The sequence below is a fragment of the Canis lupus genome, chromosome 16 (assembly GCF_048164855.1).
Source record: "Canis lupus baileyi chromosome 16, mCanLup2.hap1, whole genome shotgun sequence".
Lineage (NCBI taxonomy): Eukaryota > Metazoa > Chordata > Mammalia > Carnivora > Canidae > Canis > Canis lupus.
Window position 1 is genome coordinate 40,190,506 of NC_132853.1, and position 17,156 is coordinate 40,207,661.

Below are 17,156 nucleotides of genomic sequence, written 5' to 3' on the forward strand. Positions count from 1 at the left end.
TCAGTTGGAGGGTGGCCCTGGGACCCCAAAACTGGGGAAGAACCGGGAAGAAAGTGGGCGTTCAAGATACCACGTCCTTAGGTCTCTGCCTCCTACCTGCTGTGGCCTAACCAGGGCTCTCCCCATGGAAAGGGAGCCCCCTGTGTGCTGGAGGGAGAGTGGGGAGTGGTCATCTACAGGGGGGCCTGCAGGGGAGGTGTGGAAAGATGATCCCTGGCTCTTAACTGTCCCAACTGAATGGAAAGGTGGGGTCCCCTCGCCCCCAACCTCAAACTGAGGAAATTCAAGGATTAAATTAAGCTGCACAGGTTGGATTCCTTTCTTCCATGTAGATTTGTTCCAATACTAGGCTACCTTCCGCCTCTCCTTGCTCCTGGCTGCCAGCCATTACCACCTGCTGGATCCCCCCTCTCTTCATCTGAAGGAAACTTATCAGCTCCAATCTACAGTGTCTTGAGGGAGGAATTGCTCCAGCCAGCAGGCAGGCCACCCGCCCCCCCCCCACCCACAGGGCTGGAATTTGGCCAGGGCGTCAAAGATGTCCTAAGCCAGGAGAGGATGGGGAAGCGGGGGAGGCTTGGGAGAGAAGCCAATAGTACTGGGCTCCCTGGACTGACCTGTCCCCCCACAAGCACCCATTTCTTGCCCAGGATCCTGAGACACGGCTTCTCCCCACAACCAATCCCGGACACTCCAGGCTACAAAGCATCCTGAAGGCACCTTAGGCTCTGACAGTGGCTACCCACTGGCCTCAGAGGGTAACCACCTCCTCTCCTAAAGCGAACAAGCCAGCTCTGAACCAAAGCCCGCAGGGAGGAGTGATGCCAGAGAAATGCTATGGCTTAGGTCAGAAACCCTGAAATCCTGGCTCTTGCTTCTAGCTATGGAGTTTAAGCAAGTTTCTGGTCTTTTCCAAGCCACCTGTAAATGGGAACTACACGGCCCTGGGAAGGTCTGAAAGGCCTGCGCCACCTTGCCACCTTCTTCAGCCCTGCACTTCCCAGAGCCAGGTGTCCTCTGCAGGGGGAGGAGGAGGGGTGAAGTATTCTGCAGGAGGAGGAGGGGTGAAGTCCTCTGAGGACAGGCTAAATAAGGCCAGGTGAAATCAGCTGCTTTACATTTTCTCTTCAAAAGGTGCCCTAGAGAGAATTCTGCTAGTTCTTGACCATCCAAGTCAACAGGGGAGGAAGAAGGGAAAGAAACTCTGAAGGAAGCCCAGTGATGCCAGACGACTGAGTAGAAATTACTTCCACTTTCTTGTGTCGCAGAGCACCTTCTCCCTTCAAGTCCCAGGTCCTGATACCCCTTAAGTCAGCCATCTTCATGGCCCTGGGCCCACATAAGGAAGAGAAGAGAGGGCGGGAGCCAAGGGCTCAGGGAGAAAATCAACACCCACATGCATCCCTTTGGGGGATGCATAAAAAGGGAACTCTGGCTGACCCCATCAGAATTTTAGGTGTAATGGCTACCTTAGCATCAAGTCAAACCATTTCAGGTCAGAAACACACCCTTCCAACCGCACCTGCCCACCTCCATCCCCAGGCACATTTATGGTATGCTCAGAGGGTATCGTGAGTGAATTTGGATTTTGTTTGTTTTTTAACATTTTATTTTCTAAGTAATCTCTACACCCAACGTGGGGTTTGAACTCATAACCCTGAGATCAAGAGTCACACAATAGGCTGAGCCAGCCAGCCCTGTACCCACCAAATCAAAACAGCTGTTTTTTCCTTTTTTTATTTTGATCTGTTTCACACATTAGATGTTTGAAGAATAGCTTCCTATTTTTAAAAATTGGGGGAAAAAAGAACCCCTGGACTAGATGGTCCCTAGAGTGCTAACACTCTATAGGTCCTGTGTTCACCTGGTTGGCCCTCCCATCTCTTGGGCTTCCCGCAAAACTCTGGAGAACACAACAGAAGACGCTGGGAAAGGAGGGAGAGGCCTGGGCTCAGCAGCTGGACCCCCCTGGACTCTGCACACACAGGGAGAAGCAGCGCTCCCCACAGGGCGGCCTCCGGGTGAGGCTCCCTCCTCTCCGCAGCCTGCAGCTCCAGCCCCACACCTGCCCTCAGGAGCCCTGCATCTCTATCCAGTCCCCCTGATGGAGGATGTGCTGCAGCAGCCCGTTGACCACGTCCAGTGTCTCGTCCTTCTCCAGCACAATGTCATAGGAGTCCATGTAGCGCTCCCGCCGCTCTTCCACCTGCCCAGGGGAGGGGGGGAGGGGTGACAGAGAGTCCCAAGGATGCCCTGCCTTCTCTGCCTCTGCCTCTCAGGTACCTGGGGCAGGGGGACGATTGCATTCAGGCTGCAACTCTCAAGAGAAGTTCCAGGTGACAGGGACCCGCCCTTTGGATGGCAGTGGGCATAGGGTTCCACAATTAACCCTTGTGTCAGTGGCAAAAGGACAGTACAAGCATTAAAATTTAAAAAACAGATGTTACTTCTAGTCCAACTGGATTGAATTTTCACAAGGTTCAAGCATTCTAGAGGTCTTCAGCACCTGCTGGCTGATGGTGAGGGGAGGATACGAGTGGTGGCCTTCTAATTTGACACCATACTATGCCCCTTTATGACCACGGTGTTTGCACCCGTCGGCCTCTGGTCTGTTCTTATAGATGTTTTTTTTTTTTTTTTTTTTGTAAAGAATTTTATTTATGTATTCGTGAGAGACACACACACACAGAGAGAGAGGCAGAGACACAGGCAGAGGGAGAAGCAGGCTCCATGCAGGGAGCCTGACGTGGGACTCGATCCCAGGTCTCCAGGATCACACCCCAGGCTTCAGGCGGCGCTAAACCGCTGCGCCACCGGGGCTGCCCTGGTCTGTTCTTATAAATGCACTTTCTTAATACTGACTTCTCTCCCACTTCAGTCATGCCTTACAGGTACGACAGGAGGACAGCAATCAGCCCCACCACATCCTATACTATGTACCATGGGTAGATGAACCTCCTTGCCTCGGTTTCCCATCTGAGAGTTACTACCTCAAACAGCTGCCATAAGGATTAAATGGGTCGATGTGCCCAGTATGTGGTGAGCATCCAACAGTAAGTGCAGGCTGATGACCCTGTCTCTGAACTCCTGTCGCGCCATGTGCCCAACATAGCCATCACTGTGTATCTCTTTTGTTTTCCTCTGAAAATATAGCTTGTGACTTACCTCAGTGCCTCTAAGACTCGACAGTGACTAGCACATAGAGTGTTCACCAGGCATTTGGTAACAGGAATTGAAAAAGAAGCAAGCCACTAAGATAAGAAGCCCCAGTCTCACACCTACCTTGTCATTTAAGAAGCCAATCTTGAGAATGTTCTCCACACCAGGCACCCCATCAGCCATAGTGAGGTCCCCCATGGAGTCTCCCAGCAGGAGGATGTTGGTTTTCCCCTGAAGCTGCTGGAAGTACCCAGAGTTCTCACAAACGGAGCTGTTCTTATTGTATGTGTGTATGAGCTGGCCCTTGAATCCCTGGAGGAAACCCTAAAGAATCAAGAGACAGAAGAGCTACAGAGACCCATCTACAGCCAGTTTTCCATTGTTGCTGTCACAGAGGAAAGGGAATCCTGAAAGACAGAAATGCCAAAATCTCATTGTAGTCTAAAGTAGGGGCCAGCCAATTAGGTCCTGTAGGCCAGATTTGGCCTATTTTTGTAAATTAAGTTTTATCAGAACGCAGCAAGGCTCATTGGTTTACATCTTGTCCACGGTTGCTTTTTTTTTTTTCCACAGCAGAGTTGAGTAGCTGTGACAGACCATAAAATCTATCCCACAAAGTCTAAAATATTTACTACCAAGCCTTTTTTTTTTTTTTTTTTTTTTTACTACCAGGCTTTTTACAAAAAAAGTTTGTAACCCCTGATTTAAACTCACAAGGACCCTCAAATATCATTGTTCACATACTCTGGGGTAGCATGAAGCCCGTGACACAAGCACTGTTCAGGCTACATGTGTGCTCACCCTCAGCTGTGAGCTATGTCCTCACCTCAGGCTAAAGGGATGGGAATTCCAGCCATTGGTTTAAGGGAAGAAGTCAGAGCATGGGTGAGTCAGAGTAACCCACCTCTGACTCCAGGAAAACAAATCAAAGTCTAAGTCCTTGAGTTTGAGTACCTAGGATGGCACATGACCTAGGGCAGGGACATGGGGCTTGCCTGAGCCCTAAAGTAGGCACCCGAGGGAGGGCAGGTCCTTCAGAGGTAACTGTCTTTAGCTGGCATAAAGAAATAAATAACTGACTGAGTGCAAGAAGCCAGCATGCCTTCCCTCCCCAGGTTAGGGTTAACAGTTTCAGATATGGCCCTGGGGGCTGGTGGTCCCCACCCCTCTTCCATCCCTAGCTTAAAGGAGACCCGGCTCACGTCCTCATCAAAGTCCATGTAGTTAGACACGATGTGGATGTTAGGGTGGAACACTTTCATCTGTCGGATAATCTCCTCCAGGATGTCACCAATGCCCGCGGAAAAGATGAAAAGGGGAATGTTGTTCTGGTAGAGGGTGTTGAAGAACGTCTTGTATCCCTCCCTGAAAAGAGATGGATGGATTCTGCAATTGCACTGCCTCTGGTCCTGGTCTTTTTTCTTTCTTTTCTTTTCTTTTTTTTTTTTTTTAAGATTTTATTTATTTATTTGAGAGAGAGAGAGAGAGAGAGCACAAGGGGGGGAGAGGGTCAGAAGGAGAAGCCAACTCCCCGGTGAGCAGGGAGCCTGACATAGGGCTTGATCCCAGGACCTGGGATTGTGACCTGAGCTGAAGGCAGATGCTTAACCAACTGAGCCACCCAGGCACCCTGGGTGGCTGCTCCTGGTCTTTATTTTCTACTTTGGTGATATATTTTTAAATTTTTTCTTTTTAAAGATTTACTTATTTATTGAGAGATAGCGCACACATGTGCAGGGAGGGAGGAGCAGAGGGGCAGAGGGAGGGAGAGTCTTAACCAGACTCCCCCCTGAGTATGGAGCCTGACACGGGGCTTGATCTCACGACCCTGAGATCATGACCTGAGCCAAAATCAATAGTTGGGGGCTTAACCGACTGAGCCACCCAGGAGCCCCTACTTTTTTTTTTTTAAACATTTTATTTATTTATTCATGAGAGAGAGAGAGAGGCAGAGACACAGGCAGAGGGAGAAGCAGGCTCCATGCACCGGGAGCCCGATGTGGGATTCGATCCCGGGTCTCCAGGATCGCGCCCTGGGCCAAAGGCAGGCGCTAAACCGCTGCGCCACCCAGGGATGCCCACATTTTTTCCTTTTAGATTTTTTTTTTTCATTTATTTATGATAGTCACACAGAGAGAGAGAGAGAGAGAGAGAGAGAGAGAGGCAGAGACATAGGCAGAGGGAGAAGCAGGCTCCATGCACCGGGAGCCTGACGTGGGATTCGATCCCGGATCTCCAGGATCGCGCCCTGGGCCAAAGGCAGGCGCTAAACCGCTGCGCCACCCAGGGATCCCACATTTTTTCTTTTTAAAAACATTTTAAATTGTGGTATAAAATACATATAATAAATGGTTAACATGCACTAATCTTAAGTCTTCAACTCAACTAATGTTTACATATGTATACACCCATGTAATTACTAACCAGATCAAGGTTCCCTTTCCAACCAATGCCATCCCCTCCTGTTGTGACCTCATGTGCACTGCTGATTAGCTTTGCCTATCCTTGAACTTCATATAAATGGGCTGTTGTTTGTTTCTGCCTTATTTTGCTCGAGCAAAATACAACCAGGTAGCTATCTGGGACAGCTTCACTGAGGAAACACCCCAACCCCTCGGCACTTACTGGGTCTGCATGTGTCTCTACTTTCTTGGCTTTTTGTGGCTCTCCCTAGGGAAGACATCCAATCCTTGAGAGCAGGCATCCATGTTGCCTCCTTCCTCTATGTGCCCTCATCCCTCCTCCAGTAAAGAACATGGCAGCACTGGGAAGCCTGCTGATGATCAAGAGTCCCGGGCCAGCCAACTCTCATATTGGAGTTCAGAACACCAGTCATCAGGGTGACCCCAAAGTCTTTTTACAACTGGAGAAAATGAGCTAGAAACTGTTTATTCTAGGAGATGAAGCCTTGGTCATATTCATACTATATCCGCTAGCAGTAGACAGTTTCCTAGGAAGCACCCAAGGGTGAGATATTCTTTAGCTATATTCAGAGACGAAAAGCAAGATCTTCACATCAGCCACTCACAGTGTTTTGTCTCTTTTGACTCCCCTAGCAACTGACTCCCTTCCACTCCCTCTCAGACTCTTTTTTGTGAGCAAACCAGTTTCAAATGTTTTCCAGAGCGAGCCACTTACCTAAGCATTGCATTGGACTCTTTAACCACCTGGGCAATCTGAAACTTCTGAATCTTCTGCTGGCACAGGAGATCGTGTGCTTTGGTCCACCTAGAAACAGACACCCGACAAAAGTCCAAATTCCAACCACTAAGTAAAGCGTCTTTTCGCTTTTAAGGACCAAGTTCCCTCTGGAAAGATTAATGGAGGCCTCATCCTTTTCCACCAAGCCACTTCCTGAAAGACTCTGGCCATCCTTAAAAGGAAGAGGGTGAGAAAGCCATACTATAGCCACAGGAACAAGAACTGGGTGAGCTAACTGCTGAAGTCAACCACTCTTCTGAATCCTTCCCTTGGTGACCCCATATTCCAGAGAACTGAGGCTCCATCCAGTGATACTGGTTCCTGTAGGAGAGTTATCTTTCCAAAGCACTTATTCCCCCAAACCAAGGGGTTTCCACCTCATTCCCAGGATTCTCAGTGGGCCTCCCATTCTAGCAGCAGCCATAAAGCATCCCCACCGTGGCTGGATGGTTTGTTCTAATAGGTGGGCCAGAGGCGTTGAATAAGGTAAGAGGGGGCCTGCCGCCTCATCCAGGCTCAGGAAAAGCACACCCCCTCCTGCATCAGTGCATCGTGGGGCTCAGGAGCGGTTCAAAACCACTGTCACTTACCACTCCACCATATGAGGTAACTTCTCTTTGATGGTCCGGTGTGGGTCAATCTCAATTGGGTAATAGTGGTGAAGGAGCGCTTTGAGCTGGGACATCCAAATGAAGAGAAAAGCCGTTAGCCCGCGTCAACTTTTTCCCAGCGAAGTCCCACAGTTTATCGTGAGAAAATAATCACCTAGAAGATGCAACTCTGTGTTAGAGAGTGACTGATCTGCAGAGCTGGTCAGCCCTTCACATGCACCCTCAGAATCTGAGGCCAAAAAATCAAGAAAGACCTTTTGCTCTCAAGGGAACGGTTACTAGGATTTTGTTGTTATTCATTAGCTCAGTTGGCAGGGCTTAACCAGTAAGAAGGGATTAATGCTGTATTTCCCAAAAATGGGGTACACTTTCTCAGGGGGTAGGCAAAGTAACTTTAGGGGCATGTGGATAAACACTTTTCATGTTAGCAGTTTTAGATTCATTTTAATGCATGTTAAGGAAAAAGACTCCTAGCACATCAAACTCAGGCTTTCACAAAGATTGTTTCTTTTCTAATTGCATTCAGATTTTTAATAGTAACCAAACTTTAAGTAAAATATGTGGTAAAAATCACCACAGACATGGCAAAAAGCAGAAGTAGAAAAATCATGGGAGTGAATTTGGGAGCCAACATGTTAGTGGACAACCATCACAACGCCAACATCGGGTGAACCACCTGACGAGCATTTTCAAGTGCCTCCCCCTGCTAAGATTTCCTTCCACCTGCCAGGACCTTTGTCCAGGGAGACCGCTTCAAGGACCATGTGTCACACTGGGCCAGTCAGGAACAGCGCCCAATAAAAATGGAAACTGATTGGGGAAAAAATTTAATTCTAATGTACGCACAATCTCAGAATATTATGAGATCATACATAGAGTCCCTGACCACAGGTCCAAAAGAGAGTTAAAGGCAAAGTTCACAAACTGACAAAGGGAGAAACCTCCTGAAATGCATTAAGATTCTCAATGTACACGTTTTGCGGGGGGGGGATGTGAGAACATTTTTCTAAAAGTATAAAATAATTTAGGAGAAGAAAATACTTTTTTAAAAAGAAAAAAAGATTCTATGCATAAACTTTGCTGTTTTAATTTTGGGGGGAGCTCATCAACACCCAGAATCTTGGTTTTCCCTAAGAGCACATTCCCTGAGCAGGCACCCAAACCAGCTGTCTTACTTGTGGGGGCAGCTTTCTGGAAGCTGATAAGATCAGGTATGTCAGGGAACCACTAAAAGTGACCTGCCAAAGGTCCTGAAGCCAGAACTTACACTAAACCAAAAGTGCATCTCCAGAGAGACAGGTTGTAGGAATATAAGAATTATCTATAATTTGTTGCCCATTTTTTTTTTAAGATTTTATTTATTTATTTGAGAAGAGAAGACATGAAAAAGAAAGAGACTCTCTAATGAGCAGGGAGCCCGACATGGGACTTGATCCCAGGACCCTCGCAGACAGACGTTTCACCAACTGAGCCCCCCAGGCATCCTGCTTTGTTGCCTATCTTAATAACAAGTAATTGGGGATCCCTGGGTGGCTCAGCGGTTTAGCGCCTGCCTTTGGCCCAGGGCGCGATCCTGGAGTCCCGGGATGGAGTCCCACGTCGGGCTCCCAGCATGGAGCCTGCTTCTCCCCCCTCCTGTGTCTCTGCCTCTCTCTCTCTATCATAAATAAATGAATCTTTAAAAAAAAATAAAAATAAAATAAAAAGTAATCATGACAGTACTGGAGGAGCTGACCAATATGACAGACTGAGAGACCCCTCTGTATGTAATTTAGTGACGAAGTGAAACTAAGTAAGAGTTATTCAGTAGAAAGAGCTCGGCAAACTGCAGAGAAATGTGCAGCCAGCATGGCTCTCCTATGGCAAAGAGGACATGGATGGGAAGAACATGGAGCAAAGTGAAATGAACTCTAAGGCTGCAGGATGTATATCTGTATGTATTGCACGGAAATGAGTGTTATTATATATTGACATTGATTCAGAGGTCTTTCTTGATACCGGTTACCTTACCAAAAAATTATGTATTTTTTAAGATTTATTTATTTTAAAGTGAGAGGGACACCTGGGTGGCTCAGCGGTGGAGCGTCTACCTTGGCCTTAGGACATGATCCCGGGGTCCAGAGATCGAGTCCTGCATTGGGCTCCTTGCAGGGAGCCTGATTCTCCCTCTGCCTGTGTCTCTGCCTCTCTGTCCCAGTGTCTCATGAATAAATAAATAAAATCTTAAAAAAAAAAAAAAAAAGAGTGCACATGCGCAGGGGAAGGGTCAGAGGGAGAGGGAAAGAATCTCAAGCAAACTCCCTGCTAAGTAGGGAGCCCCTCCGTAGGCTTGAACCCAGATTCCACCACCCTGAAACAAAACCAAGAGCAGATGCTTAACCCACACTGAGCCATCCAGGCACCCTCCCCAAAATTATATTATTAAAGAAAGAGCATAATAGTGAAGAGTTTGGGACAGAATCAGATCTATGGGAAAATCAAGCTCTGTGTCTTGCCTGTATGACCCTTGAAGGAGTTGTTTACCCTCTCCAAGCCTCGGTTTTCTTATCTGTTAAGTGGAGATCATAGTGGTTCTATCCACCCCTCGGAATTGCCTGAGGGTTAAACAGCGAGGTTGAAGTCTCTTGTAAACTCTAGCTAGCAGTACCCATAACATCCCTATTCTAACCACCAATCATCACATCTTGAACAAAAAGGAGACACTGCCCCAGTGTACGAGACCAGGTTCACTTGAGCATGAGAAAAACAATTTTTAGAAATATTAATCTTCTAAGATCTCTACCCTGGAATCTTTGGTCCTAACCAAGAACTGTCTGAAGTCATATATGATAGCCATCTCTGAACAAAGAAGGGGAGTAACCCACCTCATTCCGGCACTCCTCACTGATGATCTTGCTGTTATCCAGAATGTCTGCAAAAACACAAAACTCCTTTCATTTGCCACTTAGAAACCACCATCTTGTCAAGCCCAACAAAGCAACCTAGTACGTGACTTACTGTAAGAAGAAGGGCATCGTTTTCCATTATATGCAAACCTGCTCAAGGTCATGTCAAAATCAGAAATGATCTAAAATGCAAAAGAGAGATGCTGTCCATACAGGCTCTTTCCCGTGTGGCCCTGCCTGGGGGTCGGGGATGGGGGCGGGGACGGGGCACGGACGATTATGAAAGGCAAACCAGCTCAGTGCCCAGCCAGTGGGCAAAGCCCTGCAGGAATTAGGAAAGGCCAGGGTGTGGAAGGGAGAACTAATCCCAGTTAGTAGTAACGTGCTAAGCCTGAGGATGCGAGCCTCTTGCAGGTCGCTGGCAGATGGGGGACTGAGGAATCAAGACCCCCTTTGACTCTTGGCGTTGCCATCTCAATGCCCCGGGTCCCTCCCAAGGTGACCCATCTCCACATCTGCAACGGGGCGGGGGGAGGGGGCGTTGACGGGGCAGATGTGCAAGCAAGGCCCCAGGGCCTGGTGCCGGGTGCCGGGTGCTCTCCACCTAATTAGAGGAAGCAGCAGCTGGTCAAGGCCGATACGTTTGGAATGGAGGTTCTCCAGCTCTACCCCAGGTCGATCACGCGGGGCCGCCTGCTTGCCCGCAGCGTCCGCAGCGGCGCGGACGGGCCCCGGGGCAGGTCACCCCCCAGCCGCCCCACCTCGCCCCGGCCGCCGTACCTGCAAGCGGTCTCCCCCGCCCCTGCGGAGGGCGCCCACGATCTCCTGCACCCGCCCGGGCTGCCGCATCAGGACTGTGGCCTTCATCAGGGTGCTCACCTGTCCCGAGACCCGAGAGAAGCGCTGACCCCGGCACCGCGCTGGGCCCAAGGGGAGCCCGGGGCCGGCTCGGCAGCCCCGAGAGGCCGGGCCGGGGCGCGGGGCGCGCAGAGGGGGGCTCCGGGCCGGCCCCGCCGCCTACTGGCCGGGGTGGCGCGGCGGGGCCCAGGCGGCCCGCTGGGGGCCTCGGAGCGCCCCGGGGGTCGGGGCCCGCCCCACGCCGGACGCTTCCTCCCGCCTCACCTCCTCCGCCATGGCGCTCGCGGCCGGGACGACGGCGCCGGGACAACGACCTCCCCCGCGGCCGCACTGCGCAGGCGTCGCCCGCCGGGAGCGGGGACCGCGGGGCCGGGCCGGGCCGGGAGAGGGCGGCGGGCGGGGCCGGGAGAAGAGCGTGGCTCCCCGCTCTGTGTCGAGGAGGGCGAGGGTCCTAAGAGGTGGGGGTGACCGGATGCCACCGTCGAGAGCAAAAACGGTCATTTCCAAACACAAAGTGTGCAGGGCCAAAACCCCCAAAAAAGCCGCAGGAAGGGAGGGGGATATGGCAAACGTCCAGAAGGGGCTTCCCTGGGCCCACTCCTCATGGCAAAAGATCATGAGCCACTAACGCAAGTCTGCAGCGCAGGACGGCCCTGGACAGCTGGGCCAGCATTAACTCCCGAGCAGCTTCCCTTCCTTCTGCCTCCTCTGACTCAGTTTCCTCGAATTCAGTGTCTGGGGAGCCACTGCCTAGCAGTGGAAGAAGGTAGATGATGCTACCAGGATACAGAACTGGGCAACTGAAGTGGGCAACAGGAGCTAGAATGGATAAAAACTCTTATGTGGTGTCATGGTCACCAACCCGCTCCAGATTCAAGGGCTTGGAAGGTGTGGGGTGGTCTTCAGCCTGAATGGTGGGGGGGGGGGGAGAGAAAGGAGGACGGAGACAGGAGAGGGTTCCAGAACCCGAGAGCACAATCCTGAGAGTGATCTCATTGCAGGCCCAGGATTCTGGAACTTGGGCTGCCTGATGGGCCCTATATGAAAGATGTAGTAGGGAAAAGGAGCGACAGCAGGCTAAAGGGGCCCCCCACAACCCTCCCCGACACCCCAGGACAGCAGCCTCTCTCCGCTGGTCCCAGGGTGCCATGGAGATGGAGAGCACGGCGGCCTCCACACGCTTCCACCAGCCTCACATGGAGAGGAAGATGAGTGCGATGACCTGTGAGATCTTCAACGAGCTTAGGCTAGAGGGCAAGCTCTGCGACGTGGTCATCAAGGTCAATGGCTTTGAGTTCAATGCCCACAAGAACATCCTCTGTAGCTGCAGTTCCTACTTTAGGTATAACACGGTGGCCAGGCTCAGCCAAAAGGGGACTGGGGCTCCTTTTGAGACATTGGTTCATTTCATGTTTCCCACCCCCTACCATCTTAAGTTAGGGACACTGTCAAACTCGGGGTTCCTGTGGCCTGGCTCCTTTGTCTTTGGAAGAGGTACAACTAGGGCCAGAGCCTCCTCTCTGCTTTTCAACTGGATTTCAACCAACTGTTGGTGGGCCAGGTGCTTTTTTCCTTTGATTCTCACCCAAACCAACCTTTGGGAAGGTTGGACACCCATACTGGATTTCCTACTTAAACCTAGATGACAGGTGCCACTTCAGCTGCCCCTCGTGCCCCCATCCCAATAGAGACTATCTCAAACAAGGATGGAGCAGATGGGAAGGACGATGCGGGAAAGCACCGAGGAAATGTTTATCAGAAGATAAAGGGAGTTTGGGCCACAACACTGTAACCTAGAAAGTGGCAGAGCTATTTTGTTCATGAGCTTAAACATGTTTGAGTAATCAATTCCAATGAAGATATGATAAATGTGCCCCATCTATTGCCCCCCAGCCCACTCTCTCTCTCTCTCTAAAAAAAAAAAAAAAAGTAAAAAAACATTATTAGCTCGTAGGTGGTGCAAAAAACAAGAGGTGGGCCAAATCTGGCCCAGAGGCTGTAAGTTCGCAAACTCCTGCTCTAGAGAAGAATCTCTGATTTCCAAGCCCATATTCCCTGAAGCAACCTAGAAAAAGGAAGCAAAAATTTGTTAGAGCAGGGACTTCTGTCTTGTTCAACACCTAAAAAAAAGTACCTAGCTATACAGTGGGAGCCCAATAAATAGTTCTGGAATAGTACACTGTCAATAATTATTTACCGAGTGCCTATTTTGTGACAGGCACTATCTGAGGTACTAGAAATAAAACAAGGAGTAGAGATAAACATTTGTGTTCTCATGAAGTTCACCTCCTAGTAGGAGGAATAGGCACTCAATACATAAAAAACAGCAGATCATAAGTGCTAGGGAGAAAAAGGGAAAGTATGGAGAGGAGGGTGGTGATTTTAAATAGGATGATGTTTGCTGACAAAGTGACATTTGAGCAAAGACTTTTTAAGATTTTATTTATTCACGAGAGACAGAGAGAGAGAGGCAGAGACATAGGCAGAGGGAGAAGCAGCCTCCCTGTGGGGAGCCCGATATGGGATTTGATCCCAGGACTTGGGATCATGCCCTGAGGCAAAGGCAGATGCTCAGCCACTTAGCCACCCAGGTGTCCCTTGAGCAAAGACTTTAAGGGGGATGTGGGAGGGAGAAATATGGAGATCTGCAGTGGGGAGCCTTCTAGGCCAAGGCAGCAGCATGTACAAAGGACCAAAAATGAAGCACCTCTGGTGTATTCAAGGCAAGCAAGGCCAGTGGGATTGGAACGGAAGGAGGGGGAAGGTGGGAGGAAGTGGCCAGTGAGGTATTACTGGTCCAGATCTTAGAGGACTTTTGTACTCCCTGGGAAGGACTTTGTATTTTACTCTGAGTAAGAAGGGATGTCGGTGGAAAGTTTAGGGTGCAAGGGGTATGTAAACTCGTAAGGTGGTTGGGGTATGACGGTAAACTCTGGTAGCATCGAGGGCAAAAGCAGGGAGATCTGTTCAGAGGTTAGTCCCAATCATCTAGGCAGGAGATGATGGTGGCTTGGACCAAGGAGGTAGCAGTAACCGGTGAGGAGCCATCAGATCCTGAGTGTGTGTTGACTGAATGGTACTTATTTAAAAAGCATATTGCTTAAGCTTAATTCCCTTAAGCAAGATTCAGATAGAAGAGACACAGGTCTTACTCCCTCCTACCCATCTATTTCCAGGCTACTCACCATGCACTATTTGGGAAATGTCCAAACTCTCCTCAACAAAAACAAAAGGTGGGGAGGGAGAACCTGGCAAACTGGAGAGAAATGTTTCAGTGGCTGCTAGTTTCTCTCTTTCTTCCAGAGCTTTGTTTACAAGTGGCTGGAACAACACTGAAAAGAAGGTATACAACATTCCTGGCATTTCCCCTGACATGATGAAGCTGATTATTGAATATGCATACACCCGGACCGTCCCGATCACACCGGACAACGTGGAGAAGCTGCTGGCAGCCGCAGACCAATTTAACATCATGGGTATCGTCAGGGGTTGCTGTGAGTTCCTCAAGTCGGAGCTGTGTTTGGATAACTGTATTGGCATCTGCAAATTCACGGACTATTACTACTGTCCCGAGCTGAGGCAGAAGGCCTACATGTTCATACTGCACAACTTTGAGGAGATGGTGAAAGTCTCGGCTGAGTTTTTAGAGCTCTCAGTCACTGAGCTGAAAGATATCATTGAGAAAGATGAGCTCAACGTCAAACAAGAAGACGCTGTATTTGAGGCCATTTTAAAATGGATTTCTCATGACTCCCAAAATAGGAAGCAGCATATTTCAGTTTTGCTTCCCAAGGTCAAGTTTAGTTATTTTTTGTGGGATGCTTAATTGTTCATGTTGGGTTCATTAATCCCGGAGGGACTATGCGAAGAGCCATATTCAGATGTTTGGCAGATTCCGGGGGCTGTATTTACATACACTTATATAGAAGGCATCGCCTACTGTTCTGTGGAATTTTGCAGTTTTCTTTGCCCTTGGCATTGCTAGTTGCTTCCACCCCACTTATATTCTTTGACCAAAATTCTCCCTGGCAGTGGGGCAGGAGATAGCAAGGCCTTCAAAATAATTCTAAAGGGCCTTCCGTTCACCCTTTTTTTATTCTGTGAGTTTCCCCAAACCCCAGGTAGAAGTGGGACTAGACACCAAACTGTGAGTATTATACACAATTACAGCCATTTGGTGCTAATTTGTGTTATTTTATAGAGAAACATAGATGTTCAATGACTGAACAATCACCACAGCTTTCTCTGGTCTAAGGAGGGGGCTGGCTCTGTGACCACTGAGGTGCCTTCTATCTAGCTCATTCTCAGCATCCAAATGTATGCCACCTCTGAAAAACAAATGTTGAAACTGTGAGCTGTAAATTTCAAACACAAAACAAAATATGACTGCATATTCATTCATATGTAGTTCAAAGGGCTGCAATTCAAAGGCTGATTGTAAACAGGGAGTTGTGGAGATGGGTTTTCCAGGTACCCTCACCTCATCTGACTTCCTGTATTTCCTTCTTAGGTTCGCTTGGCCCTAATGCATGCTGAGTACTTCATGAACAATGTGAAGATGAACGACTATGTCAAAGATAGTGAGGAATGCAAGCCAGTAATCATCAATGCCCTAAAGGCCATGTATGACCTAAACATGAATGGACCCTCTAATTCTGACTTCACCAACCCACTCACCAGGCCCCGCCTGCCCTATGCCATTCTATTTGCAATTGGTGGCTGGAGTGGTGGGAGCCCCACCAATGCCATTGAGGCATATGATGCTCGGGCAGACAGATGGGTGAATGTCACTTGTGAGGAAGAGAGTCCCCGTGCCTACCATGGGGCAGCCTATTTGAAAGGCTACGTTTATATCATTGGGGGGTTCGATAGTGTAGACTATTTCAATAGCGTTAAGCGTTTTGACCCAGTCAAGAAAACGTGGCATCAGGTGGCCCCGATGCACTCCCGACGTTGCTATGTCAGCGTGACAGTCCTCAGCAATTTCATTTATGCCATGGGAGGATTTGACGGCTATGTGCGTCTCAACACTGCTGAACGTTACGAGCCAGAGACCAACCAGTGGACGCTCATTGCCCCTATGCACGAGCAGAGGAGCGACGCAAGTGCCACAACACTCTACGGGAAGGTAAGGATGGGGAAGGGGAAAAGAACATGTCCAGAAGCAATGCTCTTCTTTGTTTTTTTGGGGATGGATGGAAAATAGAAGAGGCAATACTCACTTTGCAGTACTAACTGTCCTCAAATGACCGAGTGGCCCCTTGTAATGATCCTTTAAAATTTTACTCATTAAAAAGCAATAATGAGGGACACCTGGGTGGCTCAATGGTTAAGCATCTGTCTTTGGCTCAGGTCGTGATCCCGAAGTCCCGGGAGGGAGAAGCAGGCTCCACGCAAGGAACCCAATGTGGGACTCGATCCAGGAAATTTGCGATCACACCCTGAGCCAAAGGCTGATGCTCAACTGCTGAGCCACCCAGGTGTCCCCCTTGTGCCTCTCTTCACACAGGTCTACATATGTGGTGGTTTTAACGGAAATGAGTGTCTGTTTACAGCAGAAGTGTACAACACTGAGAGTAATCAGTGGACAGTCATAGCACCCATGAGAAGCAGGAGGAGTGGAATAGGTGTAATTGCTTATGGAGAACATGTATATGCGGTGAGTTTATCTTGTACCACACAAAACGATAACCCTAGATTTTTTGTTCACAAATAGGTTTGTGCTATTATTGGTAAGCATTTGAAAAGCATTTTTTCTGTGGAAAACAGTGGAAAGAGGGAGGTATGAAATCACTGGTTCCCCACCCCCACCCCCAAAGAAGGCCTCTTCCTCGTTGAACAGAAGTAATGGCTAACAGTCAACCATGTCTCCCTTGCATCCATAGGTAGGTGGCTTTGATGGAGCAAATCGACTTAGGAGTGCAGAAGCCTACAGCCCAGTGGCTAATACTTGGCGCACAATCCCCACTATGTTTAATCCTCGTAGCAATTTTGGCATCGAGGTGGTAGACGACCTCTTGTTTGTGGTGGGCGGCTTTAATGGCTTCACTACCACCTTTAACGTGGAGTGCTATGACGAAAAGACGGACGAGTGGTATGACGCCCATGACATGAGCATCTACCGCAGCGCTCTGAGCTGCTGTGTGGTGCCAGGGCTGGCCAACGTCGGGGAATATGCAGCTAGACGGGACAACTTCACAGGATTAGCACTGCGAGATGAAGTAAAGTACTCCGCTTCGACAAGTACCCTACCTGTATGAGTCTCTTCATTTAGCTAATAAAGAGTCTAAGCAATAAGAATTCTTTTTTTAAATAAATACAGTGTTTAAACTTGTAAGAGTACTGGAAAATGTTCAACTTAAGGGAGCCAAGGGTTGAAGGAGGGAGTAAGAGGAAAGGCAGAAAGCATTTATATCCAACAGTGCATCATTAAAAAGGAAAA

At 49.1% G+C, this 17,156-nt stretch overlaps 2 protein-coding genes across 5 annotated transcripts; one reads left to right on the forward strand and one right to left on the reverse strand.

The window, feature by feature from the left end:
• Positions 1–1,721: 1,721 nt before the first annotated feature.
• On the reverse strand, positions 1,722–11,133 carry NT5C3B (5'-nucleotidase, cytosolic IIIB). 3 transcript variants are annotated; one of them, XM_072780580.1, is made up of 9 exons: positions 10,979–11,133; positions 10,637–10,735; positions 9,969–10,038; positions 9,836–9,882; positions 6,951–7,036; positions 6,298–6,387; positions 4,362–4,524; positions 3,283–3,483; positions 1,722–2,206 (listed from the first exon to the last, which is right to left on the reverse strand). In XM_072780580.1, exons 1-9 carry the CDS (start codon positions 10,988–10,990, stop codon positions 2,072–2,074), a joined length of 903 nt encoding a protein of 300 aa, XP_072636681.1. In that variant the 5' UTR covers positions 10,991–11,133; the 3' UTR covers positions 1,722–2,071. The 3 variants fall into 3 exon arrangements, with proteins under 3 accessions (XP_072636681.1, XP_072636682.1, XP_072636683.1); XM_072780581.1 differs by having other exon boundaries at positions 9,836–9,901; positions 10,979–11,022; XM_072780582.1 differs by lacking the exons at positions 10,637–10,735; positions 10,979–11,133 and adding an exon at positions 10,736–10,875 and having other exon boundaries at positions 9,836–9,901.
• Positions 11,134–11,727: 594 nt separating this feature from the next.
• KLHL10 (kelch like family member 10) lies at positions 11,728–17,051 on the forward strand. 2 transcript variants are annotated; one of them, XM_072780567.1, is made up of 5 exons: positions 11,728–12,056; positions 14,018–14,507; positions 15,225–15,842; positions 16,224–16,373; positions 16,600–17,051. In XM_072780567.1, the coding sequence occupies exons 1-5, from the start codon at positions 11,863–11,865 to the stop codon at positions 16,972–16,974; spliced, it is 1,827 nt and encodes a 608-aa protein (XP_072636668.1). In that variant the 5' UTR covers positions 11,728–11,862; the 3' UTR covers positions 16,975–17,051. The 2 variants fall into 2 exon arrangements, with proteins under 2 accessions (XP_072636668.1, XP_072636669.1); XM_072780568.1 differs by lacking the exon at positions 11,728–12,056 and adding an exon at positions 12,108–12,275.
• Positions 17,052–17,156: the final 105 nt, after the last annotated feature.